General features: G+C 40.6%; 1 protein-coding gene across 4 annotated transcripts in view; it reads left to right on the top strand.

The window, feature by feature from the left end:
- The window catches only part of ATP6V1H (ATPase H+ transporting V1 subunit H), a 120640-nt gene that overhangs the window by 854 nt on the left and 107428 nt on the right, over positions 1-12358 (top strand). For all 4 annotated transcript variants that reach the window (XM_073998814.1, XM_045398253.2, XM_065519219.1 and 1 more), the window contains exons 2-3: positions 679-826; positions 9654-9756. In XM_073998814.1, coding sequence (XP_073854915.1) covers positions 714-826; positions 9654-9756 — 216 coding nt within the window. In that variant the 5' untranslated portion in view covers positions 679-713. The remainder of the gene's footprint in view (positions 1-678; positions 827-9653; positions 9757-12358) is intronic.

Genomic DNA, 12358 nt, shown 5'->3' with positions numbered 1-12358 from the left:
TTGTATCTGGAAGTTTAGGAGTGAGAATTACATTACTGTAGGTTCTTGCGTCCGGCCAGACCTCCATTGTTGGCTTACCTAAATTGTAATAGGTATTTGTTCTAAAAATTTCTCTCTGAATTTTGATTTTGTAAATACTATGAATTTTATTTGAAAAGAAAAGCATTGTCTTCTAAGAAGTTACGTTCTTTGTGTATTTTAATTTGAGTAATTTTTGAAAGAATTCAGAATTTTTAATGTGCCACTTCAAAATGATGCTTAGTAAATGTTTATAAGGTAGCTAGCCTTATCTGTACTATTCATATTTTTATTGTTTCTCTATGAGAAAAGTTAACCACAATTGTATAAATTTACAGCTTTTCCCATATTTATACCTATTCTATTTAATCATGATTTCTGATTTCAGTATATTAAGTGATTACTTTAAATATCTTACTGCAATGTTAGTGCCAATAATGAAAAAATTTTTTCTAGAAAAGCAAAAGCCTAAAGAACTCTTTTATGGAGCAGTGGACAAGATTTGAAATATAATGATACTTTCAGACTTAGGACATTTAATATTTTGAGTTGAATGCCTGGGGAGATTAAAGTGATCATGATATTCATAGTCACAATAATAATAGTTGCAAGAAAAAGAAACACCTAGTATTCTGATTTTACCTTGCATCTAAATTGAAGATTTGTTGAAAGACATTCAAGATTACGAAGTTTAGATGACCAAAATGGATATCAGAGGTGCTGTGGATGCTGCTGTCCCAACCAACATTATTGCTGCCAAGGCTGCAGAAGTTCGTGCAAACAAAGTGAACTGGCAGTCCTATCTTCAGTAAGTACCAATTTACTGTGAATCATGGACAGTCATATGCTTTTGTATCAGACTTTTTCATGGTCATGCTTCTATGAGAGAAATGCTGGGAAAATACTGATAAATATGGAAGAAACACTTCCTCCTCAGAATAATTAGCTGTCTTGGGGAGTTAAGTGTAGTGGGGTGGAAACAGCCTGGCGCCCTTGTGGGGAAGCAGAGCTGCTCATAGTGCTTTTGACCTTCCCTGGCTGCCTGGGGAAGTACTTTTAGAATGAGTGGGAAACATAGGAGGAATGTCCTTGGGCTATGGGGGGAGGAAGGGGATAAGGGGCAAAACCTGTTAGACTGGTCTTACATGCCCTGGCAATCAGCATGGGGGCAGGTGGCCTTTTTAGAGTGATGCATACAACTAGTAAGAAGCATACATATTTGAGTTGAGAGGCCTAAGTTTGAGTTTTGGTTCTTGATATTAGTTTGGTGATCTTAAGCAAATCACTTCTCTGAGGCTCAATAAAGTAAAATGTGAAATGGGGAGACATACCCCACAGGCTTGTTGTTGAAATAATGTATTTAAAGTATTAGCACAGTAGAATACAAGCATTAGTATGTTGAATACAATAAGTTTTAGTTCCCCCTTCTTTCTTTCGTGTGTTAATATTTAATGTGCTGGTGTTTCAGTAGTTTGTATTTATCTGTAAAGTGAGCATTCATGTATTCTTGACCATATTTTTTTTTTTTTTTTTGAGACGGAGTCTCGCTTTGTCGCCCAGGCTGGAGTGCAGTGGCTGGATCTCAGCTCACTGCAAGCTCCGCCTCCCGGGTTCACGCCATTCTCCTGCCTCAGCCTTCTGAGTAGCTGGGACTACAGGCGCCTGCCTCAGCCTCCTGAGTAGCTGGGACTACAGGCGCCCGCCACTTCGCCCGGCTAATTTTTTGTATTTTTTAGTAGAGACGGGGTTTCACCGTGTCAGCCAGGATGGTCTCGATCTCCTGACCTCGTGATCCGCCCGTCTCGGCCTCCCAAAGTGCTGGGATTACAGGCTTGAGCCACCGCGCCCGGCCATTCTTGACCATATTTTATTGACTTCATATTTATTTTGGTATATTTATAATTGAGTTACCAAGGAATTCAGTTCAGATTTGCATATGCATTTTGAAAAACAGATTGAGGAATCTGTAGTTTTATATTAGTGTTAATTTTATATTAGTATTAATAGTTTGTATTGTTGTAGGAGGGATGTATAATGTACAAAAATGATCCTTTAATTTCTGTTAATTTAATCACTTATCAAACATTTATTGATTACCTACCAAGTTTGAGGCATTTTTCCAGGCTTTGAGGCTACAAAAGTTCTATATAGAGTACTATCCCTAGAGGAACTAAAGCTCTAGTAGGGAAGTCAGATATATTAATGGATCATTTTAATTCAGTATTTTTTTGTTGTTTTTGAGATGGAGTCTCGCTCTGTTGCCTAGGCTGGAGTGCAGTGGGGTGGTCTTGGCTCACTGCATCCTCTGCCTCCCGGATTCAAGTGATTCTCCTTCCTCAGTCTCCTGAGTAGCTGGGATTACAGGCACCAGACACCTCGCCTGCCTAATTTTTTTGTATTTTTAGTAGAGACGGGGTTTCACCATGTTGGTCAGGCTGGTCTCAAACTCCTGACCTCGTGATCTGTCCCACCTTCGTCTCCCAAAGTGCTGGGATTACAGGTGTGAGCCACCGCACCCGGCCCTAATTCAGTGTTAACTGCGGTAATAGAAAGATGCACAGGGACTGGCAAGTGCACATAAAAAAGACAACTAATTCTACCCCCTGGAAATTTTCCTGAAGGGGCTGGTCCCTGAACTGAGTGTTTGAGGATGATGGGTGTTTAGCCATGTGGCAAGTAGGAGCAGCCTTGGGAATAGAACAGATACTGTGAGCAAAGGCAGGGAAGCAAAAACAGCACACTGGGTGGGAGTCATACATGTTTTGGAGGCAAGCAATGCAGAGAGCTGAGGCTAGAGAGGCAGCCAGCGGCCGATCATGAAGGTGCTGTGTGTGGGTGTGTGGTTGGAAGGAGTTTGGACTTGATCCTGTCAGTCAGTGCTTTTCAAGCTGATTTTTAAGCTGTGAAACCCATGATTGATGTGAAGTCAGCATGTAAAAGAGATGAAAATGATAGAATGCAGGTAGGAGTGTGTGTCCCAGAGCCCTCTTTTTGAGATAATTCACCATTTTCCAAGGAGCTGTAGGTGTTGGAAACCAATGAATCTTGTAGCTGGGAGTTAGAAGACCATATCTGCCTCTTGATTGAATTGTTCTACCCGCAGCATAAAGGGTGAGTTGAGTTTGTAGGTGATAAGCCTAGAGTAATTAAGGTATTGGAATAGACAGAACTGGATAGATTTGAGAGTCTTAGTGATTGATTTGATGTGTGGGGGTGAAAGAGAAGTCTCGGATGGCTTCTAGATTCCTACTTTAAGGAACTGGGTTATTGTGGGGCCGCTGACTGAAGGACAGGAGCGGGGGAGACTTACTGATGTTTTCTCTGTTCATCACCGTCTGTGTAATTGTTTAAATTCCCTGTGAAATTAGGATTCTGAGCTCTGTTTCTTAATTTATTTAGTCCAGAGTGCATTTAGACTAGAGGACAGGGAGTTTTATGTTTATAAAGTCTGGATCTGCTTATAGCCTACATAGAATAATATTGTTGATCATAAAGCACTGGTGGACTGGCCAGAGCTCCCCCAACATTGGTGTTTGGAATGTTTTTAGTTACATGGAGTTTTAAAAATTGGTTTATTTCTGTTCTTCATTACCCATGGTCTATGACTTATGTTGTATTTTCCGTTTTTCCTATGTATCTGTCTTTTGTTCTGTTGTCCATCTCACAAATTTCTTTTGTAAAACCCCTCCACTCTGTAGGTCTGTGGGCAAGTGTTCGCCAAATGTTAACTGTGGGCCTGTTGAGCCTGTTGACGTGTGAGCACTAGTGGGTGTGAAATGTGTCTCTCGTAAAAGAGCTTACAGATTGTTGGGGGCTGGAACCAACACAGGGAGAATCAGTGAATCTTCTATCACAGTCTATACTGAAATAATAAGACCTGTGGAAGCATCCCCCAGTGTCGAGAGCCCAGTATACTTTTGCCCTTCACAAATTAACATATTATTATGAAAATACAATATTTGAAACATGCATTTATATTTGATTAAACTTTTTCTTAATAAATAGATGGTACATAAATGAATGTGTATGGCTGTGTTCTAGTCAAACTGGAATCTGGTAAAACTATACCTTGAGGATACAAGAATTATAAAATACCATCCTTGCTCATGAGTTTAAATCTCATGAGGAAACAGACTTTTACCACATTAAATAACAAATTGTGCTAAATGTTAAGATAGAGAAATATATAAAGTATATATATTTACAACAAAAGGAAATACACAGCAAAAAGTGGGAGCTAATAAATGCTGGGAGTATTCGGGGAGTTTTCTCAGACACTCAGGCATAAAGACACTCACAGGAGGCCAGGCACAGTGGCTGACATCTGTAATCCCAGCCCTTTGGGGGGCCAAGGTGGGTGGATCATCTGAGGTCAGGAGTTTGAGACCAGCCTGGCCAACATAGTGAAACCTCGTCTCTACTAAAAATACAAAAAAATTAGCCAGGTGTGGTGGCAGGTGCCTGTAATCCCAGCTGCTTGGGAGGCTGAGGCAGGAGAATCGCTTGAACCCAGGAGGCGGAGGTTGCAGTGAGCCAAGGTCACACCACTGCACTCCAGTCTGGGCAACAGAGCAAGACTCTGACTCAAAAAAAAAAAAAAAAAACAAAAAGACAGTAACAGGAGTTGTCCAGGCCGAAAAACAGCTGGAGTTATCCAGGAAGGGAGGTCCAGGCAGGGAGCTGAGGCCTGGGAAGACATGCAGTGCTTAGGAGTTTCAGGTGGTTCAGTGTGGCTCTCTCCAGGCTTCTTTATTTACCAACTTTGGAGGCCAGAAACCTTGGGGCCATCCTTGTTTCTTCCCTTTTGCTCACAGTCCATGTTCAACCCATCAACACATTCTTCCAGCTCTGTGTCCAAAAGATTCCTCGAATCTGAGTGTACCCCTTTGTCTGCAGCTCCTGCCTTGTGCCTGTTGTGTTCCCCTCGCATGTGCTCTGTTGTTATTGCCTGTTGCCTGCTCTCTCTCTCTGCTATCCTTGCTGCCTCAGTAGGAGCAATTCTTCACAGAACTGCAAGAGTGATTTCAAAAAAATACAGGTCTGATCATGCCGCCTCACTCACAGCTCTCTAGCTCCCGCCTTCTTGATCTTTCTCACATAGCAAACTTCAGCTCCTTGGACCTGTGTGTCTGTCTCTCCAGAAGTTCCACCCTTAGATTCTTTGGTCTCTTCACTCACTTCATTCGTGTGACTGCATAGGCGATCTCACAAACCCTCTACCTGGACTGGTTTTTTTTTTTTTTCATAGCATTTACAGCCTCAGCATTATAATGTGTGTGTGTGTTTTCAAGATTATTTGTTTTTGTATTTGCGTATTTTCTGTTTTCCTCACTGGAGTGCAGGCTCAAAAGAGGGGTCTCTAATTTATTGCTGTGTCAACTGTTCTTAAAGGTGCCTAGCACGTAGCAGGCTGCCAGTTAATATTAGTTGACTAAATTATGAATGGTGTATTGTGCTTATCAGGAATTGGTGGAGATGAGTATTTGGAAAAGGATGTAACATGCTTGGTCACTAACATCCTATTTAACATTTTCATAGAAATACAGTGACATAGGTTTTTCTATCCTATTAATCTCTTTTTTTTTGAAACGGAGTTTCACTCTTGTCGCCCAGGCTGGAGTATAATGACGCATTCTCGGCTAACTGCAACCTCCGCCTCTCGGGTTCAAGTGATTCTCCTGCCTCAGCCTCCCGAGTAGCTGGGATTACAGGCACCTGCCACCACACCCGGCTAATTTTTGTATTTTTAGTAGAGACAGAGTTTCACTATGTTGGCCAGGCTGGTCTCGAACTCCTGACCTCAGGTGATCCATCCAGCTCGGTCTCCCAAAGTGCTGGGATTACAGGCGTGAGCCACCATGCTGGCTTCTATCCTATTCTCTTTTAAAGATAAGTAGATAACTGTTCAGATAGGTTAAGTAACACGTGCATGATTATATAGGTTTTAATTAGTCAATTGATTTTAAATATTTTTACTGAATGCCTCTGCCTAAGTGCTAGGTAGAACTCACAGTCCAAAGGGAATAATATGACCCCATATATACTTGAGAAGGCCCCCTGGTAGTAGGTAAGAAGATGGTTTTGAAGAAGGTTGGATTGGAAGTAGGGAAATCCACTGGTGGAAGGTTGTCCTAGTGCTGAGCTACTTCAGAGGCAGGGAAGTAGAGAGGAGAGTAGTTTTAAGGGGAAGATTATTAGATCTGGTGCCTGATTAGCTGTGGGTCATTATAGAAGACACCAGAGCCCCGAACCTGCTGGATTATGGAAATGTCAAAGGAAGACCCAGAGAGAAAATAACTTAAACAAGGAAAGAAAAAGGTTAGCGAGTGGCTTGACAAATAAGAAACAGTTATTTAAATAGAAAAGAAAGCTGCAAAATTATAAGGTTACCAAGTGTAGCCTTCATGGTATACCTTCTTCATGGTAGAAAAACCACCACCTTTTGACATGATTTTCTTCACAGAGGTTGTGACATCTCTTTACATATCAGCATAGCAAAATTTAGGGGTAAAATTGCTTTCATCTAGGGAGTTCAGGGTTATGGGTATGCTTAACATTTCATTTATTTTGGGGCCAGATCTAGACTGGATGACCTTGTTATCTTAGTCTACCCCAGGATGCAGAGTGCTTTTTTTCCTGACTGGTATGTGAAGTGCTTAGCCAGAATGGAAAGTGGGCAAAATGTCTGTTTTTGCTTCCAACTTCTAGCCTTTGGGATTAACAATCTCAGTTCTGTGCCTGTAGGGTCTGGAGTGCCTCTGCCATCTGTGAGAGGAGATGAGTGGGGACTGGGGGAGATCGTGCCAGAGTTCAGTGCAGGAGGTGGAGTGAGAAATGAAGAGAGCGTTTCATAGTAGCTGAGGCGCAGGGAGCAGTGAAGATGAGTGACTTCAGTGGGATGCGAAGAATCTGGAAGCTAAGGAAGAGAGTGTCAAGACATAGTCATAGTATCACCTGCCTCAGAGAGATCTAGAAAGACAAAATTCTCCTTTGGGTTGGTAATTAAGAAATTGTTGAAAAAAATAAATGCTTGAGAATAGTTTAAAAATGTTAAAATGTAAGCATGTGTGAAAACAAAGTTACAGTGCTTAAAACTGTGAAATTGATATAAGAGGACAGAACAGTGAAGTATAAAGTCCGGAAGCAAATTTGAACTATACAAAACAATTTGGCATATAGCAGTGGTGTGTACAAAACCCAGAAGGGACACTGATAGATTTTTGAATGTGTAATAATCAAGGTCTTCTTTGGAAGAGGGTGGGATTAAGGGTAGAAGTAGCAGGACATATGCAAGTTCAGGTCCCTTCTCTTGGGGAGGGAACAGTTCTGAGTGCCTCACCTTACCAGGCTCTCCTGTGGGCTCAGGGAAAGCTATCCTGGGTTCTTTGCTTGAATCCTGCTGAGTTTTTTTTGCTTCAGTGTCCTGTGCCCTCCATGCTTTCCCTGGCCTCTCCTGGGGGCTCTTCTTTCATAAGTCACTTGTACGTGAATCTTCATCTCAGGGCTCAGCTCTGGGAGCCTGACCCAGGACAGCTCTGGAAGTGGGCCATCCTTCTATAACTATGCCTTTTTTTTTGAGACAGGGTCTCACTGTGTCACCCAAACTGGAGTGCAGTGATGTAATTTCAGCTCACTGCAACTTCTGCCTTCTGGGCTCAAGTGATCCTCCTGCCTCAGCCTCCCAAGTAGCTGGTACTACAGGAGTGTGCCACCACACCCAACTTATTTTGTTACTTTATTTTTTGTAGAGATGAGGATCTCACTGTTTTGCCCAGGCTTGTCTTAAACTCCTGTGTTCAAGGGATCCCCCCATCTCGGCCTCTCAAAGTGCTGGGATTACAGGCGTGAGCCACTGCACCCAGCCTAACTGTGCATAGCGGGAACCTGCTTTACATTCAGTGTTTCTCTGAATGGGTTTCATAGAGTACCAGTCCCTCAAAATATTTGGGCTAAGGAGAGGAGGGACAATTTTTTAAACTACTGAGGTAAAAACTATATTGGGGTCGGGTGCAGTGGCTCACACCTGCAATCCCAGCACTTTGGGAGGCTGAGGCGGGTGGATCACGAGATCAGGAGTTCGAGAGCAGCCTGGCCAATATGGTGAAACCCCGTTTCTGCTAAAAATACAAAAATTAGCTGGGCTTGGTGGCATGAGCCTGTAGTCCCAGCCACTCGGGAGGCTGAGGCAGGAGAATGGTTTGAACCCAGGAGGCGGAGGTTGCAGTGAGCTGAGATCGCGCCACTGCACTCCAGCCTGACAACAGAGTGAGACTCCATCTCAAAAACAAACAAACAAACAAAAAACCAAAAAAACTATATTGGTGTTGTTTCAACAGGAAAATACGTTACAAAATTTTTTAATTTTACACTTGCTCTTACCCATGTTCTAATATATAGCAAGTGCTTTTTCTTATATTTTTTCATTTAATCTGCATAACCACCTAGTGGACTAGGGCAGGTAGTTTCATAGTTGCTGTTTTACTGGTGTGAATAGTGGTCAGATGAATAGTGACTTGCTAAGCTTTCGCGCCTGGAACTGGAGCTCTTCCCCATATTGACTCAAATGCTGTGCTTTTCCTACCACACTGGTGGCTTAAAGGAGTTGACTTGAATGAATCGTGCAGTGCCCAGAGTCTTACGGGGGGCTAGCAAGGCTGTTCTGCTGACACAGCTTTTAGACAAGGAAGGGTTTGTATTTAGAGATTAGGATGGGGGTTTGCCTATGGTAGTTTGAGTCCCTGAGGAGTGGAGAAGTTGGGAAGGTTGAGCTGTGTTTCTTCTACCTCCAGAGATAGTCTTACCATTTTCAAATTCAGCATCATCACCACTGGGGAAGATGACAGCAGGATATCATCTTCACTGGGGATGACAGGGAAGATGACAGGAAGATGATGCTGAATTTGAAAATGGTAAGACTATCTCTGGAGGTAGAAGACAGTGGAGATGATTGGGAGGGAGGGTAGATGGGACTCTTGATTGAATCTCTCACAGGAAGGAGTTTGGAAATCAAAAGCAAGATTTCAGTGATTGAGTGCTGGGGAGGAGCCTTGAAGGGTGAAGAGCCAGTGATGAAGTGACCCCTGGAAGAGATGGAGGAAAATAGGAGAGTGTGGGGTCAGGATGGAGAGTTATTTTCCAGAGGAGGAAAATCAGTTTTTTTTTTTTTTCCGTCTGGAGGGAAAGAATATACTAGAGAAAAATGGCCATAGAAATGCATATGAAGTGGCTTTGAACTTGATAAATTAGATAGCCATGTGAGTTGTTTGGCTTGAGAGGGGGAATAACGGTGAGACACTGGGTAATGCTGAGAGGTGACATTTTACTGAGTGCCTACTATTTGCCACATGCTACTGACCAGCTTATGTGAATATAATTTTATCCTCAATACAGCCCCTTAGAGGCAATGTGATTGTTGTTCGCATTTTGTGGATAAATTATCTCAGGTTCCAGAGAGTTCACACTGTCTTATTTGTGGTGAAACTAAGCATTGAATCCAAGTCTGTCTGATGCCAGGGCCATTGCGTCAGCCCTTGTGGTTTGCTGCCAAGGAGAGAAGAGAAAGACTGAAAGTTCCTCTATCACTTGCTTGCATATTGATCTCTTACTGAATGAAATATCTTATTCTTACTTTCTAGGGGACAGATGATTTCTGCTGAAGATTGTGAGTTTATTCAGAGGTTTGAAATGAAACGAAGCCCTGAAGAGAAGCAAGAGATGCTTCAAACTGAAGGCAGCCAGGTGATCAATAAACATTATATAATGAATACTTCCCCGTGTCATCCAAAAGTTTAGAAAAATCTTAGTGATTATAAGTGACTTCCAGTTTTTTTGTTAATTTGGAAAAAAACGTTATATTGAGTATGTTTACCTTCATCCTTTTCTGTATTTCTGAATATTTTGTTAGCATATACACGTAGAAGGCAGATTTCTGGAAAGGAAATTACTGGTTTCAGAGTATATTAAGTTTTAAAAGTTGCTTAACTTTTTTTAGGGAATTTTTTCCACTTGGTATTCTTACTAGTAATGTTTGAAATACCTAATATAATTGAAAATCTTTGAATTTGCTAAGTTAAAAGGGATATCACTTTGATGACATGGGATTACGTTATTTTCCCATTGATTTATTAAGTATTTTATGTCCTTTGAAAATGTTTTTGGGTGGGCATTCTTTTTATTTTAATCTATAAGGTTTAGTTACTTTTTGATAAACAGTCTTTTTACATCAAAATCTATTACTGTGCCACATTTATAGCAAACATAGTTCCTTTTTTACTATGTATCTTTGAAGTGTTGTGGAGTTTTTTTTTATACAGTAGTTTAAAATGTTTAGTTACATATGTTGATGTTTTACCTTCTTTCATGGTAAGTTTATTGTAGAAAAATAAAATACTATTAAGCAAAAGAAAAAAGTTATTCTACCTGATATTGCTCTGTTCAAGGTGGCTTGTTAACATTTAGTGTATACCTCTCTAAATATTTTTCTGTGTGTAAAATAACTTACACACTTATTTCTATAAATGTGAACTTTTTACAAAAAGGGGTGATATGTACATATCTTTATTCTTTTCATTTGATTGTATATTCTTCCCTCTCCTACCATGCCTGTAAAGATATTTCTCTGGTATTTAAAATAATTAATTTATTATTATTTCCCATTTATGGGAAGTTCCATTGTGTAATTTTCCATTTAATGGATGAACCATAGTGATCTAAACTAATTCTATACTGTTGCATATTTTGGCTACTTCCTTTTTTTTTCTGTTTTGAGATGAATAGTTAGTAATCTCTTTTTAATTAATTTGAGAAGTGCAATTATCTGGCTGGGTGCAGTGGCTCACACCTGTAATCCCAGCACTTTGGGAGACTGAAGCGGGCAGATCACTTGAGGTCAGGAGTTCGAAAACAGCCTGGCCAACATGGTAAAACTTCGTCTCTACTAAAAATATATATTAAAAAAAAGGTGTAATTATTGATTAAACTCTTTGAGCATGTGAGAGTTTTGACATAATGAAAATGCCCTCTTGATAGATTGTACCAGTTTGCAGATCCTGCCAGCAGTATGTGAGAGGGCCCATGCCCCTGCTCCAGCACCCACTCTGGGTCTAGCCATTCATCTTTTGGTCATTTCGATAGGTAAAAGGTAGTATCTTAACGTAATAGTGTTACACATTTTCAGATGGTTTTTGGCACCTTTTGTATCCATATCAATTGCTTCTATACTGTCATGCACTGACCACATAATGATGTTTTGGATGTTTTGGTAAGTGTCGAACTGTGTATGCAACAGTGGTCTTGTAAGATTATACTACCATGTTTTTACTGCACGTTTTCTATGTTTAACTATGTTTAGACACAAGAATACTTACCATTATGTTACAGTTGCCTATAGTATTCAGGATAGTTACATACCGTACAGGTGTGGAGCCATGGGTTCTACCATATAGCCTAGGTGTGTGGTAGACACTACCATCTGGGTTTGTGTATGTACACTCTAGGATGTTCACACAACAAGGAAATAGCCTAATGATGAATTTCTCAGAACTTTCCCCGTTGTTAAGCGACACATGGCTGTATGTTTTTTATTTACTTTTCTATGGAAGTGTTTATGAATCTTACTGATTTGTCAGATTCCTTTGTGTTTTAAGTGTACCAGCTTTGTGCATGCCATATTTCCTCAGCTTGTTTGTTGAATTTTTAACTTGGTTTATGGGGCTCTTTGCCATATTGAAGTTTACATTGTACGATGAAATCTAGTTCTTCCTTTCCTTTGTGATGTCTGCTGTTGGTGTCATCCTTTGAAAAAGCTTCCCCACCCCGACTGCATGTGTAATGGAACATGAAGCTCATTCACTGTTTGTTCAGCACATGCACACTGAGTCCCTGCCATGTGCCTGGTGAGACTGGGGATGTATGTTCATAAGACAAGACTTTTTCCTTAAGAAGTTAGGAGTTAAAACAGCCCTTTCTTTTTTTTTTTTTTCCTCATTTTTTTTAAAACTTGTTTCTTAGTAAGTGTACAAAAACAGTTATTTCTTAATAGCAGTGTCTGGTGTGATGGGCCTTTTATGCGGCAGTTGCCAGGAAGCTTTTTATCCTAACAAAATGGCAGTATATCTGAAGAGTTCTGACAGTAATACCTTGGGCAACTTACATCTTTTTGTTTTATTTTTGCTTAAAGAGGTTAAAGTGTTTCCACTTTAATGTTTTGATTAAAAAACCCAATTATTTGTTACTGTTAACTTTTTATATTCAGTGTGGTGAGTGGGCTGTCTATCCATGGAGCACATGTTTCATAGATAGGCGTAAGTTGTAGGATGAGTATGATTTTGATAAGGTCTCT

This window comes from Macaca fascicularis, chromosome 8, assembly GCF_037993035.2.
Source record: "Macaca fascicularis isolate 582-1 chromosome 8, T2T-MFA8v1.1".
Lineage (NCBI taxonomy): Eukaryota > Metazoa > Chordata > Mammalia > Primates > Cercopithecidae > Macaca > Macaca fascicularis.
This window is presented reverse-complemented; position numbering and strand designations above follow the sequence as displayed.